This window comes from Melanostigma gelatinosum (assembly GCF_949748355.1).
Source record: "Melanostigma gelatinosum genome assembly, chromosome: 1".
NCBI lineage: Eukaryota > Metazoa > Chordata > Actinopteri > Perciformes > Zoarcidae > Melanostigma > Melanostigma gelatinosum.
Genome location: NC_136634.1, coordinates 2,731,023 through 2,750,877, shown reverse-complemented (window position 1 = coordinate 2,750,877; position 19,855 = coordinate 2,731,023). Strand labels below are relative to the sequence as shown.

Sequence of the window (19,855 nt, the reverse complement as noted above, 5' to 3'; positions counted from 1 at the left end):
ATGTATTTCTTAATGTTAGCGCTCAGATTATTACAGATCAATGATTGTAACGTCTTAGTTGGATGTTTAAATGTGAACCATGCGAGTCTCTGTCGGTCTAAGATGTTTTTAGGACGTTCGATAAAGAATGACTTCAGGCTTCCTGTAGGACAGGTATGATGAAGTCACGGATAAGGTGGAGCCTGAAAAGGAAGGATTTATGATGTCATAAAAGCATCACAGGAGGCGGAGCTTCAGCAGGTTGGTGTGAAGCGCCAGACACTGAGTTTCTTCTTCTTCAGTCTGGTGTGAAGCTCCGTCACAAACGTCCTGCTCTGGAAGTTGTTTTTAAACTTTTAATAACTTTTTGGTTTTACATGTTTTGAAATGACAACAACCTAAATTCTCTCTTTTTTTTTTACAAAAACTTTAGATTATAATCCAATGTTAGACATTTACTTAAACTCTTCTGTCTACAAACACAGCCCCGCCCCCCCCCCCCCAACGGACCGTGGGTAACATGAAGTGGTCTGGGGCTTCAGAGCGAGGTCTCCAGGCTGTGCAGGGGGCTCCCCGGACAGGGCGGCAGCCCCGCTGAGTGTGACGGGATCAGGCCGGGCAGTGGGACGATGTGGCTCATGGTGTTGTTGTTGTTCTGATTATGCGAGGACGGGACGGGCGGAAGGGCGGTGAGCCCGCTCAGCGGCGGGAGGAGGCTGGTGAAGTTCTGCTTGGTGGGAGCGTCGTCCTCGCACTCGGCCTCGTCGATCAGCAGGATCTGAGCCATCGAGTTCTCGATGCAGAACTCGGGGTGACTCATGAAGCTGTGGATGGAGCTGCGGGACTCGGGCGTCTCCAGACCTTCGTAGGGAGACAAGCTGTCTCTGAAGGCGTTCACCACTCGGATCTGAAGGAGGAAGCAAAACAAACGATAAGGAAAAATTCCAGTGAATTTATCTCCGACATGAGGATCATGAGATCCGTCACGTGTGTGAGTTACTGGGTGTGTCTGTCAGAAGCTAACCTCGCATTTTGATGCAGTAAACAATCATTTACAGCCGCATGCTCATGAACCTCTCCTGGTTTCAGTGACGCACACTTTCTCAAAACCAACTTTTATTGCCCGTTTCATATTGTCTTTGTGCATCGCTGCAGGCCGGAGACACACTGGGGGAAAACCGTCTAATAACAATATGCGCGACACTAAAGGCTTCAAATATGCTGGTTTATGACTATTTGTTGATTTATTTGTTTTGATTACCAGGTTAAATAACATTTTAGAGACCTGCAGGCTTAATGGATCACTGTACAGACTCAAACAGTGTTTTAGTAACAAAACATTCGTTTGGTTTCAGTTTGATGACAAGTCATGATGTCATATTGAGTTATTCACTTCTTCTGTGCAGAATTACAGTCCAGGCAGCAGCCAGAAAAGCGATACTGTGAACATGTCTTCAGTGAGCAGCGGTCGGTCCTCTGCAGGCTTGTTGATCTGTGAACTCTGGTTCTAATTCAACCATCAAAGTGAAATCACTGACGTTCGTCTCCTGGATAACCGGAGTTAGCTCCCTTGAATTTCCACAGAAGATTATAAAATGAACAAATCCTCTGCCTCACAGATGTGCAGGCAGACAGGCAGCTGTTTGGTTTTTAGGAGATCCCTCTGCCATTAGCTACGGGGGTTAATCCAGTGGATTACTTATTTTTAACTTCCTGTTCTCTTTTGTTCTCACGCTGCTGTAGATGGAGTCTCCTTCATAATGTTGAATCCATACCTGCGTGGACATGCGGTTGAGGCTGCGGCACCAGAGCACCTGGCTCTTCTTAAGCTCCATCTCAGCGTGGTCGATCTCGTTCACGTCCTTCATCTCCTCCAGCTCCTCCTGAGGGATCTCCTCCTGCTGCCGGCCGTGACCGGCCGTCTTCAGGAACGTCAGCCAGCGGGTGGGGACACTGGTCACCAGCTGAGAGGGGGACCGACACAAACGTTACACCCCAGTCAGACAGAACGGCACCACTTCCTGTTCCTCAATACTCTGAGACCTGAACATCTTACCACCTGAAGGTTCAAGAGTTTCTATTTGACTAATGACGACAATCAGCTGCAGAGAGGACCTGTTGAGGGCATGACAGGACGTGATGAAGGATGAAGTTCAAAGCCATTGCTGCACAAACAGCCTATAAAGTTAGAATCATTGTTCAGCATTTAAACTGAATCATGTATTTCTTCCTGCCTGGTAGCAAATGTGTGTTATTAAGATGCTGACCATGTAATCACAACGTTCCCAGCTCAAGTCCAGCTGGAAACCTTTGTTGCACATCGTCCCTCATCTCCCATTAGTACCCATGTACCAGTACAAAGTGTCTCACCTGTCCCCACAGGAGGCTGCCAAAACCCATACAGATGCACCACAGCCACTGCGCGACGTTCAGCCTCGCACAGCTGAACACTTTACCACAAAGCTGCACGATGATGATCTACAGGAGGAGAGAGACACCATCAGACAGGGAACCCTCTCACTGGAGAACCTGACCGGGTGTTGCCGATGAGCCTCGGCCTTCAGCGGTTACCTGCATGACGAAGGTTCCCACGATGATGGTGCAGAAGATGGGGTTTTTCTGGACGCCCTCAAACACGTTCCTCTCGCCGTGAATTTTGCGGGCATTGAGCTCGTTAAAGAGCTGCATCAGGACGAAGGTGTTGAACACGATGGTGTAGTGCTCAGAGGGCGGAGAGTGGAGCGGGGCGTCCCTGCCACAGTCGATGTCGAATATCTTCTCACCTGTGAAAAACGGAGGGTCACAGACTACTCTCTGTCCATGTTGTACCTCAAAAGTCTTTTTAGTGACACATCAATGTCCCTGTGGGGCAATGAAGTAGATCGTATCTTATCTATCTTAGAATAATGATGTTTTCGTCTGTTTCAGACCATGGAGCTGTGGTGCATTCACTGACCAATGAAGAGCAGGGTGAAGATTATGGTCAGCTGGTAGACGGCGTGTCCCAGGATGTTCTTCATCATTGTGCGGGAAATGAGCGGCTTTTGGCGGCCGTACGGCCTCCGGAGCAGCAGCGCCTCGGTCGGCGGCTCGGTGGCGAGAGCCAGTGAAGCGAAGGTGTCCATGATGAGGTTCACCCACAACATCTGCACCGCTTTGAGAGGACAGTCCTGGAAACACGACACAGACATACCGTCAGTGTCAACGCCATCTACACGCAGTTTCACAACTTTTTCACATCAATTTAAAACACTGGATTTGATATATATATATATATATATATATATATTACTTCAGAGGACTTTAGACTACAAAGTACTTTTAGACGCTGTATGACATGTTTTATGTTGTATGTCACGTTGAAAAAGAGATTTCTAATATAAAGACCGTTTCATGTGTAACGTATACGTCTGGTGTAGCTCACAGGTCAATTCCTGGTTTCTTGTCCCTGATTTACATAAATCTGACGGTCTTTGAAGACACTGAACCACCAAATTGCACCAGATAGGCCAGTATTGTTGTTCCGTGGTCGCTCAGCCACCATTGTTGTGTGTGTGCGCGTGTGTGATGGCTGAGGCAGAGATCCCATCGTCGGGACCTTTTTATCTTCCAGACTGGATTATTGTCACGTTTTGTTGTCAGGCTCGCCACGTTCTCGTCATAAAAGTATTCAAATGTTTCAGAAAGCTGCAGCAAGTACCTTAACCAGAACTACAACATTTGACCATATTACACCAGGTTTAGCTTCAATGCTTTGGCCCCCGATCCTTCCGATGACTTCAATGGGCATGGCCATTTATATGTACCGATTGTGTCATATGGATTGCCTATATTGTCATTTCATTATGTTGCTACACCTGACCTGGATGATGCAGGCTCCGGTTAAGGTCACGATGACGGCGACCACATTGACGGTGAGCTGGAACTGCAGGAACTTGGAGATGCTGTCGTAGACGTTCCGGCCCCACATCACCGCCTTCACGATGCTGCTGAAGTTGTCATCTGTCAGGATGATGTCCGACGCCTCCTTCGCCACATCCGTCCCTGCAATACCCTGCAGAACACAGCGTGTAGGTTAGCTTAAGTAAACCTGCCACGAACACCAACTGTGAGTCGAGGTTCAGACCGTGGCCGGTCCTCACGGGGATCTGGACTCTTCTGAGTTTTACATGTGAAGGGTGCTGATGACTGAAGGATACGGTGTGATCATTAGATGCTCCTCACACAAAAGAAAAACCAATAAGCAGTAGGGGTGTAACAATACGCGTATTCGTATTGAACCGTTCGGTACGAGGCTCACGGTTCGGCACGCATGACGAACCGAATACGTTTGAATAATAAAAAAACCTTTATTTAACCAGGTTGTCCCATTGAGATTAAAAATCTCTTTTGCAAGATGTAAGTAACAATACTACATAACATTAAGGAGCAGTTTTTGTTTTTATGCTGATGTGTTGCTAAGAAGACACCCCAGAAGATGAGTCACTCAGGTATAGTTCCACCATTGTTCAAAGTCAAAGAATAACTTCATGATGTTAGTTGTAATGAATAAATATATTTTTAAATCAAGTACATTTCTCTGCATTTATAGTTTTCTACTGTACCGAAACGTACCGAACCGTGGCTCCACTGTATCGTACCGAACCCAACCGTGAGTTTTGTGAACCGTTACAGCCCTAATAGGCAGACTCAATCATAAAATCTGAATAAAATCTGAATTGATAAAATAATCAATTGTTTGTCCTTTAACCCCCTTGGCTGGCTTGGATCAGGACATGATAGAAACATAAAAAAACCTGCTAAGATAACGTCTAACAACACAGGACAATAAGTCCTAATGGTCTGAGGGGGCGTGGCCACTACAGAGGAAGTCCTAACGGTCTGAGGAGGCGTGGTCACTACAGAGGAAGTCCAAACGGTCTGAGGGGGCGTGGCCACTACAGAGGAAGTCCAAACGGTCTGAGGGGGCGTGGCCACTACAGAGGACGTCCTAATGGTCTGGGGGGCGTGGCCACTACACAGGACAGGAAGTCTTAACGGTCTGAGGGGGCGTGGCCACAACACAGGACATCCTAATGGTCTGAGGGGGGCGTGGCCACAACACATGACATTAATCATTTTATTACTATATCTACATACTAATCATGTCAATGTTACAGTGTTTAATGACATCAGAAACAATCATTACCATGGCAAAGCCGACGTCGGCTTTCTTGAGGGCGGGGCCGTCGTTTGTTCCGTCTCCGGTTACCGCGACGACCTGCCTCTTCTCCAGCGCAGTGCTGTCGATGATCCCTGAGACAGACAGACAGACACAGATGAGACAGACAGGCAGGCAGACAGACAGACAAATGAGACAGGCAGGCAGACAGATGAGACAGACAGACAAGACAGACGAGACAGGCAGACAGATGAGACAGACAGATGGACAGACAGACGAGACAGACAGACGAGACAGACAAACGAGACAGACAGACGAGACAGACAGACGAGACAGACAGATGAGACAGACAGACAGATTAGACAGACAGATGAGACAGGCAGACAGATGAGACGGACAGATGGACAGACGAGACAGACAGACAGATGAGACAGACAGACGAGACAGGCAAACAGATGAGACAGACAGACGGGACAGACAGACGAGACAGACAGACAGGCAGATGAGACACACTGATGAACCAATGAAGTCGAAGATGAGTCATAACGTAAACATGTTTTTGAGTCTTTGTTGTATGCCTCTGAATTTGTACACATTTCATTATCTAAGTAAAGCACTTCGGTGACTGTCTCATGTTTACATTTTAGTGTTTTTTGGTGAAGCAATGTGACAAAAAAATACATTGCTTCAATATCCTATTATTAATATTAATGATTACAATATATTGACATGTTATCATATGATAAGAAAAAGAAGAAGAATATAAGCAATAGAAATAACCATCATAATAGTTATGATCACATTGAAATATTAGGTGCGAGGCCAGACCGGTTGTTGTGTTTGGTGTTCGTTGTGTTTGGAGGGAGGTCTAAGCAGTCCCGCCCCCCAAAAAACGCCCACAGCGGAGCCCCCACCATGCTGCAAGAGGGCCGGGCAACCGCACGCCAACATGCCTCAGCAGACCCAGTCCGACCCGCCCTCATGTTTACACTTTGCTACACAAATACCAGGGAACGAACTTTCTCAAGCCAGCGTGGAGGCAAGAGGCCAACAGGTGCCTCTCTTTAAAGACCTTTCAGACCCAAACCCAGATTAAATGCCTCCCCTCAAACAATTAGCAGGGTTCATACACATTTTGACCAATGGATTTCCATGACTTTTCACCAAATTTCCATGACCAAACATTTTGTGAAATCTCGGTGTATACATGAAAGTGTGAGAAAATGTAGTATTTAAACTAACAATGAGCATTCCAAAGCATACAGTATATCTTAAATGACACAAACGAATGAGAGACAATAGTTTGATTCAAAGAATAAACATTTATAAATATACTCTGGTTGACAGGCATTCATAACACTGACACATCAATAAGAGCTTTAGTAGGTAGTAGCATCCAGCTAGTGCACATATTGCTTTCCCTTTTGTAGTGCAAATTTTTCATTGAACCCTGCTACCGTATGGCTTCATATTAACTTCCACTGTTACTGCAAAGCTGTTGGAAGTGTGGCCTATCTTCTATTTGCAATTAATATGCATTCAATCCAGTTCAATTATTTAAATGAAAATGATAATCTACTCTGGCTGAGGTAGCTTATCAAGAGTAAAATAATAGCTGTGATCTATACACACCTCTGCATTAGCAACCTGCTGAAATGAAGGTACAGGCACCGTAACCCTCATTACTTCAGGGTTCTTGGGAGCAACGTGGGACTGTTTGTACACTGGCTGTGGTCATTACAGTGAACGGTGTGAACAGTGTGATGAGAGGACACGTGAGCCCTTGTTGCTGTAGTTCATCTCCTTGGAGCAGATGCTACATTAAGCATACCCTGCCTTATCAAGCTGTACTCACGTCTGTTTAGACCTCCACCTTTATCCAGGCCCAGCTCCACCTTTATCCAGGCCCAGCTCCACTCACATCTCAGCCCTGCGTCAAGCTGCGCTACACAACCAGCCTCCTCTCCCTGAAGCTCTACTTTGACCTCATCATCTCATCGGTATCTGGGCCTCATGTTCCGTGGTCATGAAAGTTATTCTGACCACGAAATCATCCTCATTCTACTTTGAGTTAAACCAAACAACCTGCAACCAGATGCGCCGGTGTTCTGGTTTAACGTTAACGAGTGACCGCGTGAACTGAATTGGACCACGGGGGGGCTGCATGTTTCATCACGTTACGTTTTTTCCTTCTAAATCGCGATAATGACGAACGTTAACAGTCGACAAAGTTCCGCATGCAGCGGACGTTAACTTAACCCAGCAAGTCTGAACGGTAACAGACATAACGTAACTTAAACTTCAAACGGAGGGAAATGAAGACGCTGTAGACATCTGAACGCTGATTGGCCAAGACTCGACACGTCAAAGGTGTTCTATTGCGAAGATCACGACATCACATTTTCTCCTCGTCTCACTCCAATCTGAGAAACGCCGGCTGGCAACTCAGCGCAAATGAACGACATGAAAATATGAATATAACAAATTTCCATGACTTTTCCAAAACTTTTGGGATTTTATTTTTTTCCATGACTTTTCCAGGCCTGGAAATAACCATTTTAAAATTCCATGACTTTCCCAGGTTTTCCATGACCGTACGAACCCTGAATGAGACATTTTTAGACCTTGAATATCAAACACGGAGGACCCTGAATGCTAACTGTCTAACGTCTGTCCGTCTGTCTGCCTGCTTTGCCCTCCTGACTTGGTTGAAGTGTGTCTAACCTTTGACCAGAGTGTGTTTGTCCGTTGGAGATGATCTGGCGAGGACTCTCAGCTTTGGCCAAATCTTATCAATGCGCTCCTGCTGAATCTGCACAGAGAAGGAGATGACATGAATGTGACGCGTTAGTTGCATTAACATTAAATCAGATTAGCAGACAAAACTACAGCTTGTGCTAGTTGGTGGTTGATCATACAAGGAGTCATCAGAGATTCAAAGAGGCTGAGAAGAAACTTTCCATGGCAAGAGAAAAGAAAGACAAAAGCCAAACTTTTCACCTGAAACTAGTCAAATGACGCAGTCTGACTGAATCACTCTTTGATCTACATCCTGGTGATGGAACTATTTTTGATGCCCTGAGGGCGGAGCTAGAAGAAATGCCAGGGGGTCTACAGTGCTACATTAATATAAGATTGTTTAAAACAGACACAGCTGTTTTTTGTTTGGGCACTTGGGAGAAAATGGCGGCGGGTAAAAAGACAAAGTTTATGAGCTGAACCGCAAGCGACCATTTCAATTATCCTGGAAACTAGAGTTAAGTTGTGTCGCGTTCGACGATGTGTATTTGATAACTGCTTATGAATAAAACAATTCAGGCAAAAGAAAAATAAATATTAATGTTGAACCATGTTTGTCTGACCTCCCCAAACTCGTCGCGGATCCGTTGGTTGAACTCTTTGCCTTCCATACAAATGAAGTCCTCTCCGGGTTGCAGGATGCCACATTTGGTGGCGATGGCTCGGGCAGTATCGATGTTGTCTCCAGTCACCATGCGGACGGTGATCCCGGCCCGCTGGCACTTCTTGATGGCGTCTGGTACCTGGCGAGAACAGAAGAACAAAATATTCATCGTTTGTCAAAATTGGTTCTTTGAGGGGTCCAGTGTGTAGGATTTAGGGGGATCTATTGGCAGACACCTCTGGAGAAGGTAGTCAGACTGTTTTCTTCACTCTGAGACACTTAAATAAACTACAGGTCAAGCTTCTTCTCGTGTAAAAGCCTCATGAAGTACTTTTAGATCACACAAAGAGTCTCAACATAAGCATGGAATGTAGTGTTTTAGGGAGCTCCTCTTGAGGTGTGAGTAGTGACTCACATTGTATGTGTTTTACACGCGTGTCGTAAAGACGGTGCTGACGTACCTCAGGTCGCACGGGGTCCTCGATGCCAACAACGGCGATGCAGGTGAGGCCGCTGAGTATGTGGGCCTCGTTTTCCCAGTCCGGCTCTCCGTCAGCGGTGGGGAAGTCTCTGTAGGCGAGGCAGATGGTCCGAAGGCCCTCCGACGCCATCGGCTCAATCACCTCGCTCATCATCTCCTCTCGTTCCCGCTGCTTGAAGGGTTTGGCGTGACCAGTGGCCGACAGTATTTTACAGCATCTGGAACCACAGGGAAGAGTCACGTGATCGTCATCTAACCGAGGACAGAGCTCTGCGAGGAGGAGCGGTGAAACCTACTTCCTGAGCAGGATCTCAGAGGCGCCCTTGCTGAACATTCGGTAGCTGCCATCGTGGTTCTTCAGCACGGTGCTCATGGACTTCCTCGTAGAGTTGAAGGTGTAGACCTTGAACAGTTTCTCTTCTGGGAATTCGTTGCGGATGGTCTGGTAGTCTCGGTGAAAGTTGAGGGATAATCCCAGTAAGGCACATTCAGTCTTGTTTCCCAGCTGGCGAGGCAGCCCGCCCTCCTTCTCTGGAGGCTGCAGGGAGCAGCAGCAGAGAGGATGTTAAATAACAGGAGAAGACGGTGTGTCTTCAACAGACTTCACAACGGACCACTAACTGCTACAATACACCGGCACCCTGAGTTTTCTGCTTGTTTAAAGTCAAGCACACTTCGGCCCTTTATGCGTGAAATGTAGAATATTTTTGTTGATTGCTTTGAGGTTCTTTATGGTTCCAGATTATTTTGAAGTACGTCAACTAATCCATTTGTCACCTGACAGGAAACTAATCTCCAGCTAGTTTGACAATCATTAACCCTCTGAACCCCAAAAACAGTGGGTTTGAAAAGCATGTTTTCTTTAAACAATTACAGCATTTATCACAGCCAGAAGCTGTAAAACCAACGGTCCTCGACCACACTTTTTTTTGTCAGATAATAGCCTAAACATTTTCAGTGTGTGATAACCGATAATCACATGAAAGAAGTCAGTAACAGTCTCAGCCTAGAGGACTAAACCAATAGCATAACAATTTAAGCTATGCTTACTTCTCGTTGGTTAAATGAGACTAAACACTAAAACTGACTAAATCTTGACTAAAACAAAACAAGAACCATTGAAATGTGACTTTAAACTAAGACTAAAACTGTATTTATAATTCTTGTCAAAATGAACACTGCTGTCTCAGCGAGTGACCCTTTATAGTAACACAATAAACCAAAGATGGATGCTATTTTCTCACATTGTGTTATTTGAAAAGAGTCCTGAGGAGGTCAAACAAGACAAAAGAAAAGATTTAAGAACAGATTTTTGAAAATTGTCTATTTTGCTAATCATCTAATGACCCCTCCGATTTAGTAGGATGCTCCTTAAGGGTCAGGGGGTCACAAACAGTTAATAAATACATGTATCCAAACGATAATGGTCAGACTAATTAAAAAATGCAAACAATTGCTCGTGACATTCTCAGCAGTAGCGTGACGGAAAGGAGAGTCTGTCACGCTGTCGGTATCATGTATGGACGTACTCTGATCTGTGCAGTGATCAGATGAGTCCTGAGCTGCTCTCCAAACCAGCCAAACGCTTAACTCACAGAGCCTCCTGAGTGGACGGCTATTTTTAGAGCTCACCATAATCTTGGTGGAGTAGGCGCAGTTGACCCCGATGCCTTGGATGAGCAGGTCCATGGCCGCGGCAGAGATCTTGCCCTGGTCCGGCAGCTCCTTGTAGAAGAATCCCGCGATGTAGGCCTGCACCACCGTCATGCGGTTCATGGTGAGCGTGCCCGTCTTGTCGGAGCAGATGGCCGTGGCGTTGCCCATTGTCTCGCAGGCGTCCAGGTGGCGGACGAGGTTGTTGTCCTTCATCATTTTCTGACAAAAGAGGAAAGCAGCGTTACCCGAGTCCGAGAGCTTTATCCTGAATTTACAAAACAAAACATTTACAGACTAAACAGTGTTTGATCCAGGGTTGTCTGGAGGGGCTCAGATGGGCCCAATCGTACTTCTCTAGGCCAGTTTTGATTACATTAACCGAATGTTTTTACAGAATCACATATAAAAGGAACATAATCTGACTGAAGGTCCATGTTCAGGCTTGAATGCTGTATTCAGACTCTATATGTTCAGAGTGACGGGCTGTAATACAAACACACCTTGACTGAATAGGCCAGGGAGATGGTGACGGCCAGAGGGAGACCTTCAGGCACGGCCACCACCAGCACCGTCACGCCGATGATGATGAACTTGACCAAGGACTGCAAATAGAAGGACACACACTCCTCGGAGAAGGGGATCCCCTGGACCCAGAAGGTATCGATCACGAACACAAGGATGAGGATGAAGACGGTCAGAGATGACATGATCAGACCTGAAGACGCAGACAGAGACACAGACAGAGACGTGGTAAGTTTAGAAAAGGATGTTGCCCTTTTTTGACAGTTGAGGTGTGTATTAGACGACAGTAAAGCGAACAATGTGTCGGCTTTATGTGTTAAGGCAAATCACGTCACAAACCCTCCATGAAGACTTCGTATCAGAGATACACTGTTACAATACCAATGTCTCAAGTGAGTATAATTGTTGCAAAGCTGTATTCTCTGACAAAAAGCAGTCTGTCTGTATATTTTAATACACTAGTTTTTATTATGAACACCTGTCCCGCTTCTCTATCTGTACCTGCTTTGCCGATCTGCACAGCCATTTTGGTCAGCTTCCCCTGGAGGACCGACTTCTCCTTCTTTGGTGGGTTCTTCTTCTTCTCTGGTCCTCCGTCCTCATTGAGCGGCTGCACCTCGGTGGCTCCGTCCTTTTTTTCTCCTGCAGAAGGACACAGAAAACAATAATAATTCAAGTCAAGCCAAATTGTATTCGTAAGGGTCATTAGAGGAAGACGTCTTTAGAAATAAATGGTTGAAACAATTGCATCTACTTTTTCAGTGGCTGCTGTCTATGAAACCTAAACTCCAGATGTTTCAAGATTAAAAGCTTGCCGGGGAAGGGAAGAGACTATTCCATTTGAGCCACTGGAGATCATTTATATGAAACCTTTATCAGAAACTACAGCAGCCAGCAGAACACAATCACCCCACAGGACCTGAGGATGATGATGATGTCAGTGTGTGAGTCACACTGTCCACTACACATGGACAGACATGTCAACGAAATGTTGTCATCAGGACAAATCAGTACGATGAGTGGCTGGTGGGGCTATGATGTGTGTCAACAGGAAGGTGGTGAGTCTGGGTTTATTGTGCTGTGTTGGTTACCTTTATATATGAGCCAAAGCAGACCTCCTAACTAACTTACGAAGAAACTAATCAACTAACGAACCAACCATATGCAGGTGTGTGTGTGTGAGCATGCTGATCCCAGCTCAGTAATGAGGTTATTAGTGGAGCGGGAGGCACGAGAAGAAAGCAGTTGCAGGGTTTAAGGCTGATAATCTGCTTGGTCCTAATCACCATCAACAGTCAGGAGCACCTGCTGCTGCTGCACCGACCACAGGACATACGCGGCACCATGTGGGGCCACGGGGACCAGGAAGGGAACGTGAACAGGGGGAACCGAGTCTGACTGACGTCAGAACCTGAGATCCACCTCTGAGACCCCTGATCTCCTGCAGGACCTTTGACCACCTCCCGTCAAAAACCACCACTCATAACCCACACGGACTGTTTCTATTCATTGATTCACACGGTGCTCAGCCCGCAAAAGACACGAGACAGCAACAGCAAAGACTCAAAATGAACTCAAAATGAACAGAAGTGTTGAGGAAACACTGTACACTGTACATGTAAAACAACCTTTTAACTCCTTTGCCTGAATTTGGGATAGTAGCACATGTGTGATGGGTGTGAGTGAGTCTGTGTATATCCATCATTAGGTTTATGAACCAGTTAAGCTATTTGAGGCTCGGTCCTCATTGGATATATTTCAACTACGGAGTTCTTGTTGACACCACTAGCTCAGATGGGCTGTGTACACAGAAAGGGTTCACGAAGGCATTCTTTTTGATAAAACGACATGAAAGCGGTTAACTTCTCACTTGAAAAATGATCACATGAAATTTAGTGCTGCTTCCTGAAAAAATCCATTCAATAAGTAACAACAAACGACCATAATTGGTGAGAGAAACATCTCTACCACACACATCAGGAACACTATCTGACCAATGACAGGCTGTTGGCTTCTACACGGCTCCACAGCAACATATGCTGCACAGTCGGCCAACATGTTAGATGATGTTGAACATGAATAGGTGTTACCATCTCTTGCTGTGCAGCTCAGAACCACCACGAGGAAACCAGGAACAAGAGTCCTCAGTGACCAGTACAGTAAACCAACCAGCCTCAGTACAACGTCCACATCCACTCAGTCATAACCAGGAACTAAGTGCTGAAGCAGTGATGTGCTGCTTACCTTTCTTTGCTTTGTCATCTTCTTTACATGTGAAAGAAAAACATGCAACAGCCATCAGTTAGACAAACATGTGGAACAAAACATTAAAAGTGCAAAATAAACAAATATATTATAACATGATAACTTTTACCCCGAATAGTGATACTTTGGTACCACACTGAGATGAAAAAGATCTATTAAGGGATGGAGAATGAAATCGTACACACTGATCCTTAAAGAAACAACATTGTTCCTGTTAAACCGGGTCGGTCTTTACTCACTGTATATCTTCAGTCGTGTGTCAACGCAACTCAATGATGCGCTAACGTTCTCTGCTAATGTTAGCTCCATGGGATAATCTCCCATTCTGCTGCAGCAAACTACATCATGTTTTCGGGGAAACATTTGCCACTTGTTGTTGTTTTGGACGGTGTGTTTAACTTTCAGCTAACAGAACAACAAAAACATTAATAAATAAACCCCTTTATCTTCTGAACCTACTCTTCTTGTCCTTCTCTTGCTTTTTCTGCTCCTTTTTCTTGGCTTTCTTCGCCTTCTCCTCAGCATCACTCTCAACTTCCTCGCCGGCATTAAGCAGCTTGAAGATGATTCCAGACTGAGAGTTCTCACCTACGGCGGTGACCAACATCTTACCAGAGCCCTCCATCACATGGGTACCTGAGAGAGAAAGAGAGACAGACAAGAGAGACAGACAGACAGACAAGAGAGAGAGACAAAGAGACAGACAATAGACAGAGACAGAGGCAGAAAGAGAGAACTTTAACCTACTGCACTAGTTCTCAAAGTGTGGGGCTCATGAGAGGTGAGACATTGTGATGCAGCACTTTTTAAATCTTTTTCACAGTGAACAGTAATGTTGTTCATTCAGACAGTCTGTAGGAGAACAGAACGGACAGATGTCAGATACACTGTAGACTTAATGTAGGATCTGAAGCTGAAGGGTTGCATCATAACTCTACTGTTATTGTGGGGACTCGTCCTTGTCTGCTTGTGTAGCATGTTCTCTTTCATGGTTTCATGGTGGTTTAAGGTCCTTCTGATGACTCACAAAGAGAAGTTGGGCATGCACCGTTCCTAATTGTCTGATCTCCTTAAACTGTAGACTTCAATCAAGCCTCTCTGGATCTCTATCCTCCCCTCTGTCCTCTTAGTAGGTCACATGGTGGAGAGAAAGTAGTGCTGCTCAGGTTCTATCTGTTTGGCGACACCTGGAAGCTGCTCCACATCCTGGATCCATCTTTTCCATACATGCTCACATTCTAAGTTTGTCTATATTGTAATATTATTCTGTTCGTTACATTTCTTTGGGTCATGGTCTTATTTTCCCGCTGTAACTCCATGTGAAGAGAGAGAGAGAGAGGAGAGCAAAGCACCTGACAGCAACAGGATGTCTTTGTCGACACTCTTCTTGACGTGATCCGACTCTCCGGTCATCGGGCTCTCATCGATCTTCAGATCGTTGCTTTGAATGAGGACTCCGTCGGCAGGGAGGAGGTCACCTGGAAGACGGGGATGTTAGGCTTGTGTTGCATTGACTACCTGACATGATTATTCTGTCACCATGAGACAACTAACATAATTCCACTGCAGTGCTCTGGACACAGTGGGCTCTGTGGATAATCCACAATCATTGCTGCTCAGTTTTTCTATTTGACTGGAGGGCTACGGTGAAAACAGGTCTGTTTTCAGGCACTAGAGATGGATAAGATCTGGACTTTATTGCACCACTCTGGGACCAGAACTTCAGCTCTAATCCCTAAACAATACTTCTTTTGACACCTTAATCTAAACATACTCGTCTTCAAAATGTTTATAGTTGAACAAAAGACTACGACAGACAAGTGACTGCTTTTTGTTGTCTCACCATATGTGACCTGTGCAACGTCTCCGACCACGAGCTCGGACACTTTGATCTGGATCATCTGACCCCCTCGGACGACCATGAACTTCTGCTCCTGCTCGATGTGGCTCTGGAGGCTGCGGAACTGCTTCTCTTTGCTCCAGTCGTTGAAGGCCGTCACCAGGACCACGCAGACCACCGACAGCAGGATGGCAGCACCTTCGATCCATCCGGCCTCCGACTCATCCTCGTTCTCCACTCTGCTGGCTGATTTGCCGCAGTCTGAACAGAGTTTCAGTTGTATAAACGTGTGCCAACATGCTTCTTTACCATAGAGTGAATATAAGAAGACTAGAGTTCGACATTTGGCCGCCGCCATGTTGGCTTGAACAAAAAACACACCGTGAAAGGGTTAAAGTTCTCAGACGAAAACACGGACAACTCTGGTAGCGACCTGTCAATCACATGTAGCCCCGCCCTAAAGCATCCCCTGCTTTATGGTCTGTGTGACTCTAAACGGACCATAATGTACTAAATGAACATCATGCTGTATTGAAGAAGACTTGAAACTAGAGATTGAGACATAAACTCATGTTTACAATGTTTACTGAGGGAATAAATCAAGAGAGAAGTAGAGTCATTTTCTCATAGGAGTCGCCCCCTCCTCTCCCTAAATGCTAAGCCAAGCTTTAGCCTAACTCATGCCACTAATGCAATATTGTCAAAAAATACAACTTATTGAGTTTTGAAATGTTCTTTTGTTTCAGACCAATGTTTGTTTTAGGGCTGCAACGAACGATTATTTTAATAATCGATTAATCGGGTGATTATTTTTTCGATTAATCGGATAAAAAAAAAAAGCATTAATTTCCAACCCTTTCTTCAAAAACAGTAATAATGTAAAAGTAATCTTGATCTGCTTTTAACCTCTAAAGTCAGTCATGTATGTTTTTCTTTCTTTTCGTGTTTATTTTTTTCTTACTGTTATGTCGTAGATTTTGTTCTTATTATAAATGCTTCTGTTGTTTCTGTTTTTAACATGTAAAGTGTCTTTGAGTGCCTTTTAAAGCGCTATATAAATAAAATGCATTATTATTATTATCTTCAGAAAGTGCACAAACAGGTTGCTCCTTGAACATCCCTGAGCTGTTAAAGTAATAATTAAAAAACAAATGGATGAACACAAAAAACATACACGTGCACAAAAATATGTATATTTTAGTTTAAAGGGACCTGAGCTGTCAGAACATATATGAACTCACTACTTCTGTCAACATTGGGCGGGTTGTAGAAAGACAGGACGAGTGAAATGGCGGCTGCCACCTCCAGGATGATGAGCGTGGGGTCCTGCAGGGCTTCCCACACTAACGCCAAAAAGGTTTTGGGTTTTTTCGGAGTGATGACGTTCGGTCCAAACTCCTGTTTTCTCCTGTCGATGTCCTCAGAGTTTCCATCTATACCTGCAACAGGATACACAAAGACACCGTCAGAGACATGCCTCTGATCCTGGTTTACACCATTAAACAGAGTATACATTCAAAGCTTCCTCCTGGGAGATTAATATAGCATTTAGTTTCTTTACTAGATTTAAAGAAACCGTATCTTAACGAGGACAAAATTAAGAGCTGTTGCCCTGTGATGTTGTGGACAATTACTGTGAGCACTATTAATTAATATAACCAGAACGTGACCTCACACAGTCATTAATGTGCTCTGATGTGTTTCGTCTCTTAGATACACTCGTGTTTTCATATACAGTATCATACTGTGTACAAATGTAATGACTTTTAAAGTCCCAGTGAAATAAAACACGAGTTTGTCTGTGTCCCTTTGTTAGCTGTTCATTTATCTCTTGATAAATAACAAATATATATGTCAAATCAGTGTCGGAGTACTTTTACATCACAGTCTCAATAGAATCTCTGGTCTTTCTCTTTTGTAAAACAATTTTAAATGTTTGGTGACTCATCCTGCACTCAAAGGCGTTTAAAAACTTGGCTTGTTAAAACTTGTTAACGTGGCGACTAGCTAGCCACCCCTGTGCTATAAAACCTCATTTGTGAATTGTAGTAAGCCAACAGAGCAATATGGAGACAGGAAGAGATGCGTGTTCGACGCCGTTTATCTGCATGTGACACAGAGCCTGTTGACAATGGGCAAAATCAGACACATTGTTCTAGATTTTTTTACCCAAACACTGTTAGCCAACTATGATCCTAACATGATTTATGTTTTATATGACGAGTTAGTTTCCCTTTCATCTCTCTCACCCTACTAATCCAACAACAGAGGAGGGAGGTGTTACTGAGGAGCAAACACTGCTCTGTAGCTCCGTATTGCACTAAACTCTAAACCCGCCCCCCTTTTAGCTGTCCAATGAAATGCTAAGGATTTGATTTAAATCCCTTTTGTACACTACCCCCCCCCCCCAACATACACACTTTATGCTGCTGTCACGCATTGCAAAAGACAGTAGACGGTGGAGCTTGTTTGCCATGTTCACGCTTCGATGTAGGCCTACTACTGTGTGATAGTTTAGGTATTTGAACAAATTCAGTGTTAATTCCAATCATTTGAACTTGTTTGTGTCTCTCGATACTGTGGTGTTGTGTGTTGAGCAGAGAGCAGACGGGTTTCCTCTGAGGACCAGGAGGACATGTTGAGTCATGCTCACGTCCCTCTGGACACACTCGGTCAGCCTGAGCAGGTTTTTAACCCACAACCTTCTCTTCATGTTCTATGAAAATGAAACTTGGAGCACTGAGTAAACCCTCTGTTTTCAGGCGAGTGTGATTACACTCTCAGTTAATTGATCTGCCACACAGAGAAGTAAACAGTGTGATGGATTTTTCACTGATTTCAAGCTGCTTCTGACATTTTAGTCTCTGTCAGCAGTAGTATATAAAGTTAAAGTGTAAACAAACTCCTCTGGTCCTCTGATGCATGAGAAACACGCACCAACCACCGATCCACCAGCTCCAAACCCTCCAGGATTCAGCAGAGGTCACATCATGAAGAAAAAGCTTCACAGGCTGACCAGACACAACGAGCATCACGGACTACATCACATTAGTATTATATCTGTACAGTATTATGTCTGAGGAGACAATGATCGCAGATAGATCTTAAACAGGACATATTTTCATATCATGCTGGTCTGCAAATGACAGCGACACACTCCGTTTATTATGGATTCACTAGGCCTGTAGCAATTATTACAAAATGACCATATCTCAATTATCTGAGCAGACTGCTCATCAATCAAGCGAGATTTAAAGTCAATGTTAGAAATTTGGCAGTAAATAGCTTAAGGTTTCAGTGTGAGAAAGGTGGGAGTTGTTGCTTCCATCTTTTCAAATGAAATGCTTCAGTTGTAAAGTCAAAACACAACAGCAACTCTATGTGGCATAAATTGCCAGAAAGAGACAATTTAACTATTTGTCAATTAATCCTCAACTAAAATGTCATGATCGTGTCACCGCTACGCACAACTAGCATGAGCAGCGCAAAGACAATTTGGTATTTTTCGGACCATGAAATTTTTTTTTGCCCATCTGTGGAACATTTTGGTGTCCCGAACTCTGCATACATCACAGAGGAGGTGGAGGCTACATTCAAATGAGGCCGTACAAAGCAAGTATTTTGGTATCTTGATGAAAATTGTCACTTTGATGCTGAGAACAGATGAACAACATCAGTCACTCCGCTGCCATTGTGGTGACTTTTAACAAGAGTAAACTAAAAGTTGCAGTAATACCGAAGAAGCTTCTTTCCATCAGCTTTGAAGAGAACACATTTTGGGAATGGGAGTAATGTATGTCGTAATGACCTACTATGAGAACTTTAAGAGTATTTGTAGAGGAACGATTCAGGTTTTTGATCCTTATAAGCTGTTGATTACTGTACCCATGATCACCATAAGCCATTTACCCAAAAGTGTAATCTGGGTTCACTGTAGACTTTCCTTCCATCAACATCTTTAAAGTCAAACTTCAGACCACTTCACATCACCCAAACCGCCTCAGAAACCACGAGATGAATGATGTCGTCCTCTCTGCTGTGAATCCTCCATGTGAATTCATTTAAACGCAGTATTCATAGACTGGAGCATGTTGTGTTTGTCTCATATTGTCCCTGAAGCTGAACAGGATCAACAGAGGCTGAAGGACACAGTTGACTTTGACCATCACACAATAGACTAAACCTAAAATGTCCTCTGTTGGTTATATGGTGTCCACGCCGGGGGGGGTCCGTGAGTCATCATCATTAAATACCAAAGTGGCTCAGACGGAAGAAAAACAAACCGTATTTAGAGCGCAGCATCACGTTGCCTGTGTTTGAACGTAAGGTTAGCTTTGTATTATAATTACCGTGGACAGGCGATGTCCTCAGTCTGGCACACAGTCCGTTCACATCTCCGTAACTGTTCTTGACCTTGTTCAGTGCTTCTTCTCCTCTCAGGTCCATGAGGGAGCACAGCTCCTTCAACGAGCAGCCGAACTCCACCTCGTGGTTGGCCTCGCCGCTGCTTCGGCCATATTTGGACCCACGAAAAGAGTTGTTGGCCAT

The 19,855-nt window shown here is 44.6% G+C and overlaps 1 protein-coding gene across 2 annotated transcripts; it reads right to left on the bottom strand.

Annotated features, from left to right (window-relative positions):
• Nucleotides 1–517: 517 nt before the first annotated feature.
• Nucleotides 518–19,855, bottom strand: LOC306782544 (plasma membrane calcium-transporting ATPase 1-like; the record flags this gene model as incomplete). Of its 2 annotated transcripts, XM_079275958.1 has the most annotated exons (20): nucleotides 518–886; nucleotides 1,755–1,943; nucleotides 2,350–2,457; nucleotides 2,551–2,762; nucleotides 2,936–3,149; nucleotides 3,842–4,033; nucleotides 5,168–5,274; nucleotides 7,865–7,952; nucleotides 8,503–8,682; nucleotides 9,005–9,242; nucleotides 9,321–9,562; nucleotides 10,657–10,899; nucleotides 11,181–11,395; nucleotides 11,704–11,844; nucleotides 13,447–13,475; nucleotides 13,923–14,103; nucleotides 14,820–14,945; nucleotides 15,311–15,568; nucleotides 16,549–16,746; nucleotides 19,657–19,855. In XM_079275958.1, the coding sequence occupies 20 exons, from the start codon at nucleotides 19,853–19,855 to the stop codon at nucleotides 518–520; spliced, it is 3,729 nt and encodes a 1,242-aa protein (XP_079132084.1). The 2 variants fall into 2 exon arrangements, with proteins under 2 accessions (XP_079132084.1, XP_079132085.1); XM_079275959.1 differs by lacking the exon at nucleotides 13,447–13,475 and having other exon boundaries at nucleotides 13,927–14,103.